General features: G+C 49.8%; 1 protein-coding gene and 1 pseudogene across 1 annotated transcript; both read right to left on the bottom strand.

Moving 5' to 3' along the window:
* Positions 1-3,284: 3,284 nt before the first annotated feature.
* Positions 3,285-8,532, bottom strand: LOC113837379 (carcinoembryonic antigen-related cell adhesion molecule 3-like). The gene is made up of 3 exons (XM_035449204.1): positions 8,481-8,532; positions 4,889-5,248; positions 3,285-3,697 (listed from the first exon to the last, which is right to left on the bottom strand). The coding sequence occupies exons 1-3, from the start codon at positions 8,524-8,526 to the stop codon at positions 3,414-3,416; spliced, it is 690 nt and encodes a 229-aa protein (XP_035305095.1). The 5' UTR covers positions 8,527-8,532; the 3' UTR covers positions 3,285-3,413.
* A 2,582-nt stretch (positions 8,533-11,114) lies between these two features.
* LOC100764790 lies at positions 11,115-19,327 on the bottom strand (annotated as a pseudogene).
* Between the last annotated feature and the right edge of the window lie 381 nt (positions 19,328-19,708).

The following is a 19,708-nucleotide window of genomic DNA, read 5'->3' as shown; positions in this document are numbered from 1 at the left end:
CCTTGCCTAGCGTATAAATTCCTAGCCAGCACTGGACAAACAGAAACAAAACATCAGAAAGAGGAGTCAGAGGGTACAGTGCTGTGGCTCATTTTTGCCTGAGGAGCTGAAGCCATTCATAGGGTAACACGTCCCAGGCGGCTGGTCAGCCTTTATAAGGGATGGTTTTCTTGGTTTAGTGTCTCCACTCTGGTAAGATGCATTAAAGCTTGTCTGCAGAAGGATCCGAGTGTCCCGTGTATGATTTCTTGCCGGACGAGAATACAGCACGCGCGGGACACAGAAGACCTGTTTCTGTCTCAAGCAGGCTCCTGCCTTTCCTTCCATCTGCCTCCCCCAAATTTAAGAGGTTTTACTTTAGGATTAGACATGTATCCCCATGCTTGGTCACCTCCTATCATGGGAGATAATTGCCCATTTAGGTGAGCCATCCTCAGCAGAATCACAGGTTGGATCCCAGTCAGATGCTGTAGCCACAGGTCTGTAGGGCCATTGCATGCATGCACACATTCATTTAGTAGTATTTATTCAGAAGTTATACACTCCCATTTCAAATTCCCAGTCTGTCTATTTCTCTGGAGACCAATAACTGAGGTACCTGGGCATTGCATTGAGGCTTTAGATGCAATCTTCTGTGGGGTGATTAAGCCTGCACTGGTTCTTCCTGCCTATATCCCCAGGGGTCCCTACCTGAACTGGACTGCCAGCCTAGTCTTGTCTTCCACTCAGAGACTCTGGTCCTGGGTCTCACAGTCCTTTTGGCCACTAGAAGAGGTTCCCAGAATCCCTTTGGGAATCTATTCTTCCAGAGACTTTTGGTTGGCTGAGAGGCCCTGGAGTGGCAGTCACTCTTGAGCAACTGGGGGGTGGGGGTTGTGGTGCAGGAGATCTCACTGGGGGCCTCCAGACATGTTGTGGGCCTCTTTCTGGAATAAGCCACTCGCACACCGTTGAAAGTGGAAGAGACGAGATGTCACTGGTGGATTGGAGCCAGGATATCTCCTGAAAGGTTTCAATCTCCAGTCCAGTTTGTATTTTCATTTTATAGTTTAAAAACACAAGGGGGGGGGCAGGCAAAGCGAGACTTTATAGAAGCCTGAGTGACTTCTGAGGCAGCACAACAACCCATTGCTTCGGCTATTTCTCCAGGTCATTCTGTTCCAGGTAGCAAGTGAAGTCACGCTTGGAAAATAGACGGTACAAGCAGTGCTCTAAGTAAAGCACTAAATAAATCAGTATCTAATAAGTGGTCTTACTCTACTTCACTTTCACATCTGTGTTTATCGCTGCATTATTCTAGAAACTGGAACTAGCCTGATGGCCCTCCGTAGATGAATGACAGCAAAAATGTGGCATATATAGACAGTGGCGTACTATATGGTCCTGAGTTAAAACGAAACTCTGATATTTGCAGGAAATGAATACAACTGGAAATCATTATACCAGGAGGAAAAAAAAAAAAGCCAGACTCAGAAAGACAAACACTGAATGTTTTCTCTCATATGCAGAACTTAGACTTAAATTTTGTTTTAAAAAAATTCCTAAAATTAGCCAGGCGTTGGTGGCATGCCTTTAATCCCAGCACTCGGGAGGCAGAGGCAGGTGGATCTCTGTGAGTTTGAGGCTAGCCTCCAGTCTCCAGTCTCCAGAGCGAGTGCCAGGACAGGCTCCAAAGCTACACAGAGAAACCCTGTCTCGACAAACCAAAAAAAAAAAAAATCCTAAAATTACATTTATTATTTATTTAGTGTGTGTGTTTCTTTTGGCACAGGATCTTTCCATGTTGATATTCACTATGTAGAACACGCTGGCCTCTAACTTGCAATGATCTTGCTTCAGCCGCTCAAATGCCAGGGTTACAGGCATTCCCTGAAACTCCTGGTTTAAAAATTTGAGTGTGGGTGTGTATGCATATAAATACCCCCCCAAATAAACATGATGGTGAGTGCTGATAATCCTTGCATTTGGGGGATGAAGACAGGAGCATCAGGAGTTCAAATCATCCTTGGCTACTTATGAAGTTTGAGCTACATGAGGACCTCGGATCAAGAAACCAAAAAGAAAGGCTTTTTGGCTGGCAGAGATGACTCAGCAGATAAGAACTCATATTGCCTTTTTTGTTTTGTTTTTTGTTTTTCGAGACAGGGTTTCTCTGTGGCTTTGGAGGCTGTCCTGGAACTAGCTCTTATAGACCAGGCTGGTCTCGAACTCACAGAGATCCGCCTGCCTCTGCCTCCGAGTGCTGGGATTGAAGGTTCATATTGCCTTCTTAAAGGGCCCAAGTTCAGTGTCCAGTACACACGTTAGGTAGCTCACAACTCCCTGTAACTGTCGATCCTGGGGGAAATCCAACACCTTTAGCCTTTCAGAGTACTTGCACGCACGTGCATGTACGATCACACGAACACACATGCTCACAGGTGATTTAAGAAGAAATAAGCTGAGCATGGTGGTTCATGCATTTAATCCCAGCGTTCAGGAGGCAGAGACAGGTAGATAGATCCCTGTGACTTCAAGGCCAGCTTGGTCTACATAGCAAGTTCCAGGCTAGGCAGGGTTAGATAGTGAGATCTTGTCTCAAATAAAGACATGAACGAACAAACCAAAAAGAGGACATGGAGAGCCCTTGCCTAGCGTATAAATTCCTAGCCAGCACTGGACAAACAGAAACAAAACATCAGAAAGAGGAGTCAGAGGGTACAGTGCTGGACTTGCCGCCCTAGAATGTACGAAGACGTGGTGGGTTCCATCTCCAGCGCCAGGATGGAAGTGCAGGCGTGTAGTCCTAGCACTTGGCAAAAGAGGCAAGAGACACAAAAGTCCTAGGTAGTCCTTGGCTCCGCAGGAAGCTCGAGGCTAACTTGGGATACACAAGACTCTGTCTTGAGGGGAAAAATAACACAAAAAGAAGTTAGCTGGATAGGATGTAAAGAGATAATGGGAGATTGAAGGCGATTTTCTGAACTGACGTCAGGGCAGGACAATGCACTCTCCAGATGCCCCCTTGAAATGAAGAGGATGTTTACAGAGTTATGGCAGAATATACTGACTTCACACACCAACAGGTATTTCCTCGGCCAAGCGCCATGTTCCTTGCAATTATCTTCTGGGAAAAGGCTCGACGGGGGTAATGTAAAAAGCAGCTCTTTGTCCAGTAAGAAAAGAGGAAACATTACAGATGTATCTTACACACTATGTATTTTGTAATCAGAGCTGTAACAGTATAATACGGCTAAGAATAAAGAGTCTGCACTATACTGGGTGATGGTGGGGCACACATTTAATCTCAGCACTGGGGAGGCAGCGGCAGGAGGATCTCAGTGAGTTCGTGGCTTTCCCCCTAGAATATTTCTCCATTTTCCATATCATTGACAAAGAAGTCCCCCCACTGTGGTGCCTGGAGAGAGGAGAGGTCACTCACTGGTCACAGATATTTGGATTGGGGGACTCGTCTTAGAACTGTACCCATTGGACACCTCACACTGGTACTCCCCGGCATTCTCCCTCCTGACGGGATCTATGCGGAGCCGGCTGTTTTTCTGGGACAGTGTCATCCTGCCATTGAAATACAGGCTCTGGTGATTGAAGAGCCAGCGGATGGAGAGTCCGGGGGCTTCCGGGAGGCAGGTGAGGGTCACAGAGCCGCCATCTGTTACTGTGGTGCTGTCTGCTTGGAGGGTGGGCTGTGCCACAGGCTCTGTGAAAAGAACAGAGGAGGGGACCGAGTGACGGTGGCTCACCCTCAGATCCCAGCCAGCCCTCTCTGGTCCACGGAGACCTGGTAAGGCCTCCGGGGTGGAGAAGCTGGGCCTGAAGCTGTAGGCACGCACTGCTTTAGATCCGCTACCCACGGTCTGTGTGGCCCCGATTCCGCCACTGTGCTTCCTGTGTCTCTGTTTTCATAGAACAGGGCGCGTGGCTGGGCGGCAGTGGTGCACGCCTTTAATCCCAGCGCTAGAGAGGTAGAGGCAGAGGCAGGTGGAGCTCTGTGAGTTCGAGGCCAGCCTGCTGAGTTCTAGCATAGTCAGGGTTACACAGAGAAGCCCCTGTCTTGAGAAACCAAAATGATGATGATTGATGATAAGGCACATGACAAATGGTCACCCCTGTGTCCATTAGGTGACATAATTAAGGTGACTTAAATATGAACTAGGACCTGGTCATCAGAGGTGGAGCTTCCCAAAACGTCCTAGTCAGTCTGTTCCTCTGCCTACAGGAGGGAGTTGACTGGACTGGACCCCTGAGGATAAGCGTTGGCCAAAAGGACCTGAGTCCCCATGAGCTCCCTAAGAACAGCTGGGTCTCCATTCTGAGATTCAGAAGGAGATGTCCAGGTGACCTAGCCTAACTGTGGCCCTCTGTTCAGTGCCCTGGGCTGGTTCCACCTGATATGAGACAGACAGCCAATAAAGCCTTGTCCCCTGTCATCTCTAACAGGAGGTCAAAGTCCAGCCCTGCAGGAAAAGTCCCGGGGTTCCCTGGAGTCAAGTCTGGGGTAGAGATCTGGAGTCAGGACTTTCTCGTGGTTCCCTCATTGTGAGGGCCCCACAGTTTCCTCAGTCAGGCTCTGCCTGAATTCCAATCATCTTTCTCAGGGCCATGCTCATGGAGAAGCCCCAAGAGTGTGGGCTATGGGTGACACCCTCAGACTGAGTTACATAAGAGCACACCTTCCTCTCTGGAGGCAGAGTCAGGTCAAGGACTCTGACCTATTGTCGGTTTTTTTTTTTCCTTCCCAGTGTGTGTCCTGCGCTAAATGCTCCAACTCCAGCGAGGAGACACTTGCAGAAGGAGGAGATGAGTGTCGCCTGTGCCTGGTGGTCCTGTGTGTGTAAAATGGAACGGACCCCACCCCACCCCAGCGCCCGGAGGTCACATGATCACTTACCGTGTACTTCCAGATGCACGTGTGTTAGTTCCGTTTCCATTTCTGTGTTGAATGTTAGTAAGGTGTAGACTCCACTGTCGGCCTGGGTGACGTTTCTGATCAGCAGGGAGCCGCTGTAGAATACCGTTCTCCTACCGTTGTGTTGAGGCATCTTTGAGGTTGTGTTATCGGGTGTTAAGTACCTGGCAACTTCATAGCTCTTGGTTGGGTCTTTCTGTTTGTACCAGTAAAATGCCTGGACGTTGAATGGCATTTGATGCACAAATAGAACCGAGTTTCCGCCTTCAGCCACCTTGGGGGGCACTAGCTCAATAGTGAGCTCGGCAGTGGTGGGTGTATTCCAGCATGTTAAGAGGAAGGCTGTGAAGAGAGGAAAATCCATCAAAACGGGGACATAGTGTTTGGTGAAAAGATGAACTCGAGGTCCCGAGGAGGAGGAGGAGGAGGAGGAGGTGGAGGAGGAGGAGGAGTGTTCATCTCTCGGCCTCTGTGTGTGGTGAGGGGTGTCGTCTCCCCGACTTGCTGCAGGACACCTCCATCACCTCATTCCCGACTCTCTCCTCAGTGTCTGCATGGCTCCCCGCTCACTGCCCTCAGGTCTCTGCTCACACGCAAGAGTTTACTTGGGTTTAGGGATGCAGTCCCTGACCTCGTCCTCTAGAGACCCTGGGTCATCAGTACCTGAATGTTCTTGGTTTGTTCCCTGTGTTTGCAGTCAACCCCTGGCTGTGCCTTCTAGAAGACCTGGCTGCTGTCTCCCTTGTAGCCCATGAGAATTAGGGCTTTGTGAGGACCGGGGTTAGGGAAGGGCCTTTGGGAAGACCATGTGCCTGGAAAAGACTCAGACTTCTATGGAAGAAAAATGAATAATTGAATGAATGAATGAATGAATGAATGAATGAGCAGGGCTGGGGGATGTCTGGGGCTTGAACAGAATTTTCAGTTTTAGAGCTAATGAGTGTTTAATATCCCAGTTTGATTTCAATTATTTTTTCGTGAATTTATTTGGGAGGTGTGTATGCGTGTAAGTGGCTGTCCGTGTTCTCTCTCTCTCTCTCTCTGTCTCTCTCTCTCTCTCTGTCTCTCTCTCTGTCTGTGTGTCTGTATACCATTGCGATGAAATTTCAGAAAGCCTAATTAAAATGTAAGCTCAGATAAATTCCTTCCCAGAAGGCATCCTACAAGACAGGTGAGGCTAAGATTTTATGATTTCATGGTAACAGAAAGGAGCTTGCCTCTCTTTCTTTCTAAGATTTATTTATTTATTATGTATACAGTGTTCTGCCTCCATGTATGCCTGCAGGCCAGAAGAGGGCACCAGATCACATTACAGATGGTTGTGAGCCTTCATGAGTTGCTGGGAATTGAACTCAGGACCTCTGGAAGAGCAGCCAGTGCTCTTAACCTCTGACCTCACCAGCCCCATGTTTGCCTTTTTCTAGAGCAGTGGTTCTCAACCTTCCTAATGCTGTGACCCTTTAATAATGACCATGTTGTGGTGACCCCCCCCAACCATAATTATTTTCACTGCTACCTTGTAACTATGATTTTGCTACTGTTATGAATCACAATGTAAGTATCTGATATACAGGCTACTGCTCTGCGCCCCCTGGGAAAGGATTGTTTGACCCACACAGGCGTGGTGACCCACAGATTGAGAACCGCTGCTCTAGATGCTAATCAATGCTGAATGTGAAACTACTTGGGCCTTGGCCAGAGAAGGAGCCAAGAGGCCAGCGGTTGCTGCTTCCAAACTCAGGCAAAAGCCACTGAGCAGTGATTCTGCTCACAAGAGCAGTGATTCTGACGGCATCAAAACTCCGTGCAAGGGGCTGGAGAGATGGCTCAGAGTTTAAGAACACTGACTGTTCTTCCACGGGTCCTGAGTTCAATTCCCAGCAACCACACGGTGGCTCACAACCATCCGTTATGAGATCTGGTGCCCTCTTCTGGCATGCAGGCAGAAGACTGTATACATAATAAATAAATAAATAAATAAATAAAATCTTAAAAAAAAAAAACAAAAAAAACAGCGCCATGCAGTTCCTAGCAGACACCAGACATGACTCCTCCAATAACCACCCCAATATTCATATCCTTGGGTCCCACCTTAATACAGACCTGAACCTGGTCATCTATAATACAGTCCAACAGGCAGCTCAGACACGTGGAAAACACCCTCCTGCCTCAGGAATGCCTATAAGAGCCCATGACTCAACAACTTACCACTTATAAGCCACAGAGGAGTAAGGAATCAAGGGGCAAGAGGACCACCTTCTTTCTTCCCGGTCCAGCTTGTAGAAGCTGGATGAGTTGGTGTCTATGAACCATTTTTCCCAAAATGTGTATCTTTAACTCCTTCCCCCGTCCGTAGGTGTGTGTGTGTGTGTGTGTGTGTGTGTGCGCGTGTGAGCAAAAAGGCTGGAATGTTAACTTTGATTTGTGGTTAAACAGAACATATTTCCCTGGCGTTTTGCAAATGCTAAACCGGCAGGGACCTGGGATTGAGTCTGTCACCTCAATGACCCTGGCCTTCTGGATTTCTGGACAATTTTAATTCCTAAGGGGGTAGCTTCCTCCCTGTCTCCCACAGCTGCCCTTCCAGGAGATTCTCCCTCCATGAAGCTGTATGGAGAGGGAAACAGCCCGTCTCTGTTTGTAAGACCATCTGCTTCCTAGGTGTCCTGATTCCTGAGAGTGACAGGAAGCTAGGAACATGTGACCTCAAAGTTCACTGGGTTAGGGCACTTGCCCTGCTCACCCACTGAAGGCACCTAAGGACCCTTCCTTGACCCCACCCCCACTCCTCACTTCCCTGCAGTGACAAAAGCACCGCTCTGCTTCCCAATGTCCTTAGAGCATCCTTCCCATCTTTCCCATGAGTGGAGAGCCTCTCTGTCACACCACACCACACCACACCACCCTCTCTAGCACCGCACAAAACCTGCGGCCTCCAAAAGAGGTCTTTGTCTGTGTCCTATCTCACCTCCCTCTTCCCATGAAGAGAAGCCCTCCAGGGCTGTGTCCTTCGCGGGCCCGACATTTCCTCTCTGCCCAAAGGCCAGCTCCTTCTCCTCACGCTGAGGAGACTTCCATGCCCTCTGTAGAGTCACTGCCCATCTCATGCTTCTGTTTCAAAAGCTCCAAGCCACCGAGGTCTCCCTCCAGCACAGCCCTGTCCCCTGCACTCCCTTCTCAATGTGCTCCTCCCTGGAAACTCCAAGCACACCCCACAGCACAGCATCAAGGCCCTGACCCCCCTCCCAGACCCCTTGATGGGTCACAAAACAGGAACCTGGACCTGACCCAGGGCATTTGCAGTCCTCTTGTGTACTCTCCTTGCTGGTGTGTGTGTGGGGGAAGCACAGCCCCATTACCATGGCCACCCCTTCAGGACCCCTGGGCCAAACTTTGAACAAAGAAGGATCTGGCTTGTTCCCACTCCTAACACTCCCTGTTCCCTGCCAGCTTCCAGCTGAGCAGCCTCTGTCCCTCCTTGTGCTCTCTCTCCTCAGGCTGAAGCAGAGAGTCTCCTCCCAGGATGCCTTCCTGTCAGAGCGCCCTCCCCACACCTCTGCAGGCCTGGTCTCACCTGTGAGCAGGAGCCCTTTGCAGAGAAGCAGAGAAGGGGACTCCATGGTCTCTGCTCCCCTGGTGCAGTCCTGATGTCTGCCCTGCTGGTCTCCTTCCCTCTTATGTCTCCTGTCCTTAGCCCCAGGGGCGTCTCCCAGAGTCACATGCGAGGTGAGCAGGGTCTCTGCCCAAGGCCATGTTCTTTGTCAACCCCTGTTCTTGCTGTGGCCTGACCTTTCCTGCTCTCTCCTCCCCCACCCCACCCGTGTTAAAGATCCATTCTTTAAGATTTATTTATTTGGGTTTTTGTTTTTGAGATGGGGGGGTATCTAATTACATAGTTCTGGATGTCCTGGAACTTGCTTTGTAGACCAGGCTGGCCTTGAACACACAGAGATCTGCCTGCTTCTGCCTCCTGAGTGCTGGGATTTTAAAGGTGTGTGCCATCACCACACAGCAGGATTTCTTTTTTTTAAAATGTATTCAAACTTCTTACTTTGTGAATGATGGTTATTTAAAGAAGTCATGGCTGGATTTCATCTTTTCTCACCCTGCTCCCAGACGCCATTTCCCACCCACCGTTCTGATTGCACGGGGTCTCCAGCCCCTGACCTTCAGCCAGTTGCCCTCATTCTGATGGCCTGGAATGCCTGCCTTTCTCTGCAGCTTTTGCACAAGGACGCGATCATTTGGTCAGGAAGTGAGCCCTGACCATCTGGGCCTACAGAGCAGCTCTCCTACTCCAAAGCCCACGGCCTGTGACACAGGAGATGGAAAATGACCTGGTGCCCCAACATTCTCTGCAAAACTAATGTTTGTTTATTATTAATTTTACTGCCCGTGTATCTCTCTGATTGGCATCCAGACCACAAGCCCCACCTGGTCCCAAGAGACTTGGTTGATGTGACTTTGAGCTACAAAGCCCTCCAGGGTCACACTGGGAAATCTTGGTGGAGGTTCCAGCTGGGGCCCCCCAAAACTTGCTATGTGACAATTTGTCAGCAGCACATTCATTTGTCCTGGAGCAGATGATGGCTGGGTGTGAGGGTGGGGTGAGGATGGGGAGATGGCTCCCCCAAAGAAGCCTGCTTTCTGGCTCTGGCTTTCTCAGCTACCATTCCCCTTCTTAAGTACTGGAAAGAGTTACATGACAGGGAAGGCCCTGCCCAGTTACCTTCACCCACCAAGAAACCCCAGTTCCTGAGCCCCTGTCTTGTGCCCTGCTCTAGGTTAGACACATTGGTGGTGACTGTGAGTCCTGGCCCTGCCCTTTTGCTATGAGAGAGAAAAACTCACTAAGAGACAGGAAAGACTCAGTGTCTTTCCTCCGGGATCTGTAGGAGTCTCAAGGGAACGTCTGACTCACCTGATGGACATCTGAAGGTAGAATTGGAAAGGACAGCAGTTAGCGAGTGGACAAGAACTTTATCTTTTGGCTACCATGACATTTAGTCCCAAATATCCCTTTGGATTTCTACTGAATTAATTTATTCATACTTACTGATTTATTTCTACTTCTGGTTGAACCTAGTTAGCCTGGAAACTCATATTCCCAACAAAAGAATCCCCCTGTCTCAGTCCCCTAGGTGCTAAAGTTACACATGTAAAACTAAGATGACATTTCCAGCCAGGCGCTGATGGCGCATGCCTTTAATCCCAGCACTTGGGAGGCAGAGGCAGGTGGATCTCTGAGAGTTCGAGGCCAGCCTGGTCTCCAGAGGGAGTGCCAGGATAGGCTCCAAAGCTACACAGAGAAACCCTGTCTCGAAAAACAAAACAAAACAAAAAAATTAAGATGGCATTTCCTAGTTGTGTAGCCTTGACTTATAAAACCTCTAAGGTCACTGTTTGGACTATTTAGCTAACTCTTCCTTATCTGCCTTAAACAATAAAAGAAGATGGTGGTGGTAGTGGCACATGCCTTTAATCCCAAGCACTTTGAAGGCAGAGGCAGGCAAATCTCTAAATTGGACACCATCCTGGTTTATATAGTGAGTTCAAGGATGGCCAGGGCTACTCAGAGAAACCTTGTCTCCAAAAACCAATAAAAAAACAAACAAATAAATGAATGAATAACTTCTTACATGCTTTAGAATGCCTTGGACTACAGCATTTATCATTTGTTTTCATTAATTTGAGACACACTCTCATGTGTGTTGCCCATTCTGACCTGGCATCACATGGGGGCTGAGGATGACCTTGAACCTCTGGTCCTCCTGCCTCCAGCTCCCCAGCGCTAGGATGACAGGGAGGTGCCAGCACTCCGGTGTGGCAGTCTCACCCAGAACATGCCAGGCAAGCACACTGTCAACTGAACAGCATTGTTAACCCAGAGTAGACTTTCATTAAAGACCCAGGCACAGCCCAGCCACACAGGGAGCTCGAGGTCTCTCTGGATCCTTCCACAGGAAGATGGACCCACATCCTCCTTCCAGATCACAGGTCACTTCCTCCCCCACACACAGGATGTCACACTTCTGACACAATTGCTCCTGGGCCCCTGACCTGGAACCGAACTCTGTGATCATGGTTAAGTTCCCACACGAAGTCGTCATCCACTTAGTCCCTTCCTAGCCCTGGGAAACATTTGTCACCTGAATACTGGGTGTAATTCCACCATCAGGAAGTCTGGATGATCATCCGGGTTTCTTTGTCACAAAGGTCCTGAAGAGGACAGTGGTTCCTTCTCTGGTTCTGACAGACCGAGGTCAGGAGGGCCACCATTGGGGTGAGCTGATGCTCTCTCAGGGCACAGACACTTCTCAGTCTTGCTGCTCACCGTGTTGTCACGGGGTCCTAAAAATGATTGATTATAAAGTATTGGGATCCAAACCTCCATTCCATTTCCAGGAGCCTGACTCTCCCATTGTCTTTTAGATGTCTGGCTAAATTACCATCGGATGGTTTAGCCTCAATGGAGAATGTCTCCTAGTTTACGTAACAGCAGACCTTGGCCCTGGGTGTACCTGGACCTGTTCTGAGAACTTGCTTACAAGCCTAGAGACTGTTTAGGTAGGTGCCCCTTGAATTAAAAGAATTACTTCATATCAGCTTTATACATAATAGTAGATGTTTTCTGTGGTCACCCTCGCTGTTGGAAAGCCATTTAAGAGGATGCCGGAATAAACCGGAGACTTCAGTTTCCAGCATGGACTGAGATCCTCCTGAGATGACCAGACATGTCTGTGTCTCGTCCTTAACACCGCAGGATAGCTGGGAGCCTCCCCAGGTCCACCCACCCACACTCAGGATGGACCCCAGGTTGTTCAGATGGCTCTGATTACCAGAACAGACGGCCTCTGTAGCGTGGGACTGATACAAGTCGGGCCCCAGCACTGTGTGGTGTGGAGACTGAAACACAAAGAGGGAGAAGGGGAGAGGAAGAGGAGGCAGCGTGGAGAGAGGAGGGGACAGAGCAGGGCCTTGGACACAGACACACTAATGCTACCGTCTATGTGATTCTGGAAGATGCTCCTGCCTGGGAGGAGCCTGAGCTCAGAGGGAGGGAGACAGCAGAGATGACAGCAGAGCATGGAGCCTGGGAAGAGCGCTGAAGCTTTTCTCCACAGAGGGCGGACTGAGGAGGCAGCAGAGACTGTGAAGCCCCTCCCTACCTCCTAGCAGCCCTGATGGCAGGGGCTTCTGTTCACAGTGTTGTAAGAAAAGCATCAGGGGTGGGAGATCTCCCAGGAGGCTGAAAAAATTCCCTTCAAAACAGGGATGCAAAGAAGGGTGGGGGCACAGAACCTCTTCAGACAGCAGCCTTCATCTCAGGACCAAATCCCTGACACTCTCCCTGAGAGTCCTGGACCAACTCCCAGAACAAAGGGAAAGGCCAGTTGCCTCTGTCCTGTTAGCACTGCTGGGAAGTGTCACAGCTCATGACTCTGCTCAGCACAGCGTGAGTTACAAGGAGCACTGAGAATGAGGTGTCACACACAGAGCTGTCAGGTCAGGGCTCAGTTTGCCTCTTACTGAGCAGCCGAGGGAGCATGCCCAGATCGAGTCTGTGGGATCTGGTCTAAAGGTGCAGATCTGTGTCCTGACACACAGGTGATGAGTCCCTCTTGTGACAGTGGGTGAAAAGAGGAGCTCAGAGACCGGCTGGGGTCTTCCCAGGAGGACAAGGGCCTGAGAGGAGACTCAGGGTTTCTGTCTGCAGCCTGAGAGGAGAAAACGCTTAGGGGGACAGAGGCTCAGTAGCAGGCAGCTCCCAGTGAGCATGAAATGGTAAGGGGACAGGGGAGGAAAAGCCAGACTGTGCCCTACTTAAAGCTAATCACTGTGACCACTTTATTCTGAAGACAGATGTTCCCAACTGTGACAGGGTGACTTTGTAAAACAAAACATCAGACAGGTGGGCCAGTGAGCCACCTTCAAGGTTAGAGACACTCAATGCCAAGACTGATGACTGGATTTCAATTCTCAGATCCCACATTAAGGGGAGAACTGAGAACAGGCGTTGGTGGCACACGCCTTTAATCCCAGCACTCAGGAGGCAGAGGCAGGTGGATCTCTGTGAGTTCGAGGCCAGCCTGGTCTACAGAGTGAGTTCTAAGACAGCCATGGTTACACAGAAAAACTTTGTTTGGAAGAGAGAGAGAGAGGGAGGGAGGTAGGAAGAGCCGGTAATTCCTGTTGGCCTCTGATCTCCACATACTTGTTTTAGAATGTATACACACACACACACACACACACACACACACACACCCACAAACAAAGTTAAACCAAACTGTGGTATTAAACTCTCATTAGATAAAACCCAAGGATTTGTGACTGCACCTAGGCCATGCATGGCCCTGGGACACTCATGGATTGATGGATTCATGGATACTTGAGCCTTTTCCAGGCACTGTGACTTCCAAGAAGAGTAGGCCAGCTACTGTCCTCATGAAGACCCAGTTCTAATGGATTGTGACACCATCAAGGGCATTTAGAAGTGAAGTCAGGACTTTATTGGAACCACAAGGGGACAGAGATTAAAGGAGAGAAAGTCAAGAGCCAGGGACTGCAGAGGAAGAGCCAGAGAAGGCATCCACCCCCTCCAGGGACTGACAGTGACAGGGATCTGAGGGCAGTGAGTAGTGAGCCAGCCACTCAGTGTTCACACAGGGGAATTGACAGGTTCAGGGGCAACAAGAGAATGGAGGCCAAGCTGCTTCCTTCACCTGTAAGATAAACACCCTTGCCCACACTCCTAGGCTGAGTTCAGAGAATACCTGTTCAGGACACAGGGCCCCATCTTTTCCCTCAAGACAAAAGTCTCAATATTGATGGATTTCTCTCTTTATCTCTAGCCTGGTGTTTGGCCTGCTGGATTGCTCCCACCTCTGCAGAATTCCTGCCTTCCAGTGCCTCCCTTGCTGGTGTCCCGAGCTGCTGAAGGAGAAATGTTTCTTCCATGTGTCCCTAATCTGCCAGAGAATCATCAAGACTGTCCTAGTGCAAAAGGGTCACTGCAGGCATCAGCCATGAAACTGTATGATGTGTAGTAAGCCTTGGTTTCTGTAGGCTGGGCATGAACACACAGGCAGAGAGACAATACTCTCCAGAGAGTGCCTGCCATTCCAGAACATCACCTGGAAACACACTGGGTCCACACCCTATGAAGTTCAGGCACATAAACTAAAAATGAACAAACACAGCCTGGTGATGGTGGCACAGGCCTTTAATCCCGGTACTTGGGAGGTAGAGGCAGGTGGACTTCAGTGAGTTTGAGGCCAGCCTGGTCTACAAAGTGAGTTCCAGGACAGCCAGGTCTGTTACACAGAGAAACCTTGACTATTCATTTGTACCAGATTTTTTTTTCCTTTGGGGACACCAAACAGCTCCAAAATCATGACACAGTGATTTCCTATTAGTTATGAATGCCCAGCCTATCTTAGCCTCATTTCTGGCTAGCCCTTTTAACTGAAATTAACATGTTTTGGGGGCTGGAGAGATGGCTTAGAGGTTAAGAGCACTGGCTGCTCTTCCAGAGGACCTGGGTTCAATTCCCAGCACCCACATGGCAGCTCACAATTGTCTGTAACTAGAAAAATACATGCAGGCAAGACACCAGTGAACATGAAATAAAAGCAAAGAATTAAGACAAAAAAAAAAACCTTTAAAAAATGAACCTGTTTCTCTTTATCTACATTTACCTCGAGGCCTTTTACTTTTGTTTCCTTCTGTATGTCTTATGTTCACTGATCTCATGTCTGTCTGTCTGTCTATCTGGTGACTGCCTGGCTTCTTGCCCTGGGCATGTTCCCCTCTTCCTCCTCCTCCTTCTTGTCTTTCATCTTCTCTCTCCAGCCTGGATGTCTCCTCCCATTTATTCTCTCTGCCTGCCAGACCCCCCCCCCCAACCCCATCCTTTCTCTGACCGGGCAGGCAGGGTGAAACAGATGCAACACATCGTTACTTAATTAAACTCACATCCTTACATCATTAAACAAATATACCATAAGCAAATGTAACCCTCCTTTTACACAGTTAAAGCAATATTCTGCAACAGAAACAAATGTAACAAATCGTTGCCTAGTTAAATATTCCACAACATTGATCTGTGTACACACTAAGCGGTTCTCTGTGGACCTCCGGGTGGGTTAATTCTAATTGCCCCGCTCGCTGGTTAGGCCTGGCCTGCGCCTATCTCCCTTCTGTGTTGTGTCTCCTTGTGTGTATTTGAGCATTTAGTGCAGGACACACATGGCAAAGACAAACTTCTATAGATTTCAACCTCCACCTGACTCCACCCTGCAGAGAGGAGGGGCTGTGACAGGTAACTCGCCCAAGGACAGCAGACGGAGCTTAAATTCTCCGAGTTTCACCATGAACATGGCGCTGAGAGAGTCTGGGCGTCAGGCAGGGCCTGGACAAGGAAAGCATGGCATTGTCACAGAGGTAAGCAACAGGAAGCCCTGGCTGCACAGCTCGTCCCAGGGTCGAGCCCAGGTGACTCTGCTTAGATTCAATCCAGGCCGGGAATCTAACTTCCTGCTAGAGCTGGGAATGAACAAGGTTTTATTTAGCACCAACATCTTCATGACACATGGAACCAGCCATGCAGTGCTGTGTCAGCCACATATAGTCTCAGTCACCAGGGCATCTCCTGAGACGCAGCGTTATCATAGGAAGACAGGTGCTCAGACCATCAGCCGGCAGTCCTGATGGGTTTATGATACTTCACAGGAAGGTCAGGGCAACAGGCAGAGGGACAGAAGACACATTTGTCCTCCTGGCAAGGCCTTGTCTTAGGGAATTCAGCCCAATGGCTCTCCAGGAACCAAGTGGAACAGTGGATCGACAGCTCCCAGACATGAGCTACAGTTCTCACAATGATCACCAGGGGGCAGCATCAGGACACAAATCGACACTCAGAACAGTGCTTTAGTCAGGAACTTAACCTGGCTGCTACCCATGTCCCAGAGGACCAGAGCTCTCCTGGCCTCTTCTACACCCGAGCACTGTGCTGTTCCAGGAACCTGGAACAGCAGTCCCTTCCCTGCTAGCATCTTCCACGGGGAAAGACGGGGGATCACCCGGGCAAAGAAGACAGGCTTCCCGGATAGGTGAGGGATGGTATGGGCTGGCCAGAAGCACGGCTCAGCCAACACTGGGAGTTGCACTGCCTCCCTGATACTCTCCGTAATAAGGTGGAGCCACAGTCCTCTTCCAGGACATAAGCGTCCCCTTCCTCACACCCTCACAGTCCAGACACAGCTGCCCCCCAGCCTCTGTCCTGGACCAGAAGCTTGACTGGTGACTCCAGTGATAATATGGACCAGACCGTGTTCCTGGTCACCTCTCAAGTGGCCCCATGCTATCCCCTGATTCATCTCTGTCACCTTCCTGCTGAGAGTAAATGCCACCTTCCCAGAGCATTGAGGACACAGATCAGACTGGGTGCCCACATGGGTCTCTGACCACAAGGACACATGCGGAGGACAGGGGCTCCCTCTTCGGCGCTGACAGACCAAGGTACAAGGTGGGAACACAGCCTAGTTCAGCTCTGGGGTGAGGTGCTGTTCTGTTGGGACACTGAAACTTGTCAGCCTTGTTAGTCGATGTGTGGTCTCCAAGAATGAAACATAAGAGAGAGAAAAGCCGGGCAGGACAGAAAGCAGAACGGGGACTTAAGGGTGGGGTGCAGAACGGGGACTTAGGGGTGGAGTGCAGGGCCACAGATCCACCCACCGCCCATGTGCTTCTCAGAGATGCTCCTGCCCGGGAGGAGGCTCAGCTCAGAGGCAGGAAGGACAGACAGCAGAGCTGGGACAGCAGTTCTCCTCCTCAACGGGAAGCCAGAGCAGGCAGCAGTCATCACAGAGGCCCTTCCCCTACCTTCCTGAAGAGGGCACCATCTGCTTTGTGTCCTGCTGGCCCGTGGGGAGGCTATGCTTGGACAGTGTGTGTGGGAGCAGAGGGGACCCTGACCTTCCTGTGAAGTGTCATGAGCCCATAAGGACAGTTGGCTGATGGCCTGGGCACCTGTCCAGCTACAATCTCCATGCTGCATCTTAGGAGCAAGAGAAATTGAGAGGAGATTCAGGGTTTGTGTTTGTGGCTTAGGGGGATGGGACACAGCAGGAGGCAGGGGCTCAGCAGCCAGAAGCCCTTGGTTAACAGGAAATGGTAAGGAGGATGGGGAATGGGGGAAACAGGGTGTGTGTGTGTGTGTGTGTGTGTGTGTGTGTGTGTGTGTGTGTGTGTACCAGGCGTGTGTGTGCGAGCATGTGTGTGTGTGCGCGCGCCAGAATGTTTCCTACTCAAAGTTGACCCCGTTGGCCACTATATTTTGAAGATCCATGTTTCCAACCATTACATGGTGACTCTCCAAAAAAAATATCGGGGGGGTGGGGGGCAGGGGAGCAGTTAGATGGTTCAACTCACTAGATATTTACTGTCGTGTCTGACCATCTCAGTTCAACCTGTTTCCACGTGGTTATAGGAGAGACTCCATTACCTCAAGCTGTCCTCTGACCTCTAGATTCCCGTTGTGGCATCTACCAAACCATACACACAAGAGTAGACAGACATGCCTGCTCCCAGATAACCACCCACACTCAAACACACACACACACACACACACACACACACACACACAGAGAGAGAGAGAGAGAGACAGAGAGAGACAGAGAGACAGAGAGAGAGGGAGGGAGACAGAGAGAGAGAGAACATTTGAAAATGTTTAAAAGACATTGAAATCACCACCCTAGGACCCTGAATACTCTCATTATCTCCAAATGTGAGAAGTTTATAAATAAACTTGTAGGTTCCCATTGGACCTGAGACATCAATCCACTCATTCACTCTCCAGCATATAAACCTTTTGCAGATATTTGGCCTCCAAAGAGGGCACACGAGCCCTGTCCTCACACTGACCTTCTTCGAATGGACTGGAAGACAGCTAGCAAGGGCAGCTCCAAGGTGCTCTGAAGGGTTGATCAGAACCACAAGGGGAACTGTTGTTTTTAGTATTTTTTTTTGGGGGGGGGGGTTGAGACAGGGTTTCTCTGTGTAGCTTTGGAGCCTATCCTGGCACTCGCTCTGGAAACCAGGCTCTAACTCACAGAGATCCGCCTGCCTCTGTCTCCAGGGGGCTGGGATTAAAGGTGTGAGCCACCAAAGCCCGGCTGTTTTTAGTATTTTTTAAATTTTTATTTATTTATTTTCTGAAAAAGATGTGATGTTTTATTATATAAAGCTATCTTCAGCTCTCTCACTTCCCCGCCAGGCTGCTTGGGTCCCTGTGTGTGTGTGGGCTGTGGGCCACAATGGCAGGCAGAAAGGCTGGGACCCAGGCCTCCTTGTGTGTCCACAGGCCCGGTGTCAGAGCCCAGCTTCTTCATGTCCTTGGCTGCCACATTGAAGAGGAGGTGACAAATCCCTGAGAGCAGTCACGGGTCACTTCCTGGCCTTTACCCTGGGCCACCACCTTGGGGTCTGTATACCGAAGCCTCGGTCCCATGAACCAGCTTGTGAACTAACTTCTGCGGTGTACGTGTAGACTCTGGCACAAACATGAGGATGGATCTCTTGTGCCGTCCAGGAGAGAAGGGTACATGCACCACTCAATAGCCTCGGACCACATCCTTCCCAAACACGTCTGGTCCATGCACACTGAGCACTCTGTGGCCGGCCATAGCGGTTGGGAGTTTTAAAGATGACGTCGATGGGGAAATCCCACACCAGTGCTTGGTGTACCATCTTGACTCTTGGATGCAATCTGTGAGAGTCCCTCCTCCAGACCCGCTGTGGGGGCCCAGTCCCGGCCACACACAAAGCAGTACTTTGCTTCAAATCTAATGAAAATCCATGCCTTGTCTTGCCTTGCATTTCCTTGCCTTGCCTTGCATTTCCTTGCCTTGCCTTGCCTTGCCTAAATGAGACTCTCACTCTACCAACAATAAGATATAATATTCATGTATTGTGTTTCCTCACCTTGCATTGCCTTGCCTAAATGAGACTCTATCTCCCCAACCAAATCTAAAGAATATCCATGCATTGCCTTGCCTTGCCTAGCCTTGCCTTGCCTAAATGAGATTCTATCTCCACAAAAAAATCTATAGAAAATCCATGACTTTCCTTACATTGCATTGCCTTTCTTTGCCTTGCCTTCCCTTGCCTTGCCTTGCCTTGACTTGACTTGCATTGCCTTGCCTAAATGAGATTCTATCTCCCCAACCAAAACTAAAGAAAATCCTTGCTTTCCTAGAGCTTGTCATACTCTGGAAACCGGGCGCTCCCCTCCTGCTCGCTGACCATGAGCAGGAAGATGCGAGACTGGACCGGGAGACCTAGTATTTTGTTTTTAATTTATTAATTTATTTTTTACGCTCCAATCCCAGTCCCCCCATCCTCACCTCCTGCTCCCCCCATCCCCCGACCTCCCCTCTGCTCCTTGGAGAGGATAAGGCCTCCCCTAGGAAGTCTACTAAGTCTATCCCATCATCTAGTTGAGGCAAGACCAAGGTACCCCCTCACCCCCGTGTCTAGACTGAGTAAGGTATCTCTCCAAAGTCAGTTTGAACATTAGAGTTAGATCTTGGACCCACTGCCAGCGGCCTCAAATAATGCCCCAGCTGCGCCATTGTCATCTATATTCAGGGAGTCTAGTGTGGTCTTATGCAGGTTCCCCAGGTGTCAGACTGGAGTCAGTGATCTCTCACTAGCTCGGGTCAGCTGATTCTGTGGGTTTCCCCATCATGGTCTTGACGTTATCGCTCCTGTGGATTCCTGTGTCCCGACCTGCAGGACATC

The sequence above is a fragment of the Cricetulus griseus genome, chromosome 9 (genome assembly GCF_003668045.3).
Source record: "Cricetulus griseus strain 17A/GY chromosome 9, alternate assembly CriGri-PICRH-1.0, whole genome shotgun sequence".
Lineage (NCBI taxonomy): Eukaryota > Metazoa > Chordata > Mammalia > Rodentia > Cricetidae > Cricetulus > Cricetulus griseus.
The sequence above is the reverse complement of the archived record's forward strand: the minus strand, read 5'-3'. Positions and strand labels throughout refer to the sequence as shown.

Bases quoted from the DNA above. Each gene is read 5' to 3' on its own strand.
- LOC113837379 (XM_035449204.1), bottom strand. From the start codon at position 8,526: ATGGAGTCCCCTTCTCTGCTTCTCTGCAAAGGGCTCCTGCTCACAG. The intron at 5,249-8,480 runs GTGAGACCAGGC...CTCTCTTCACAG, and splicing joins CAAAGGGCTCCTGCTCACAG to CCTTCCTCTTAACATGCTGG. The intron at 3,698-4,888 runs GTAAGTGATCAT...TTCTTTTCACAG, and splicing joins CGTGCATCTGGAAGTACACG to AGCCTGTGGCACAGCCCACC.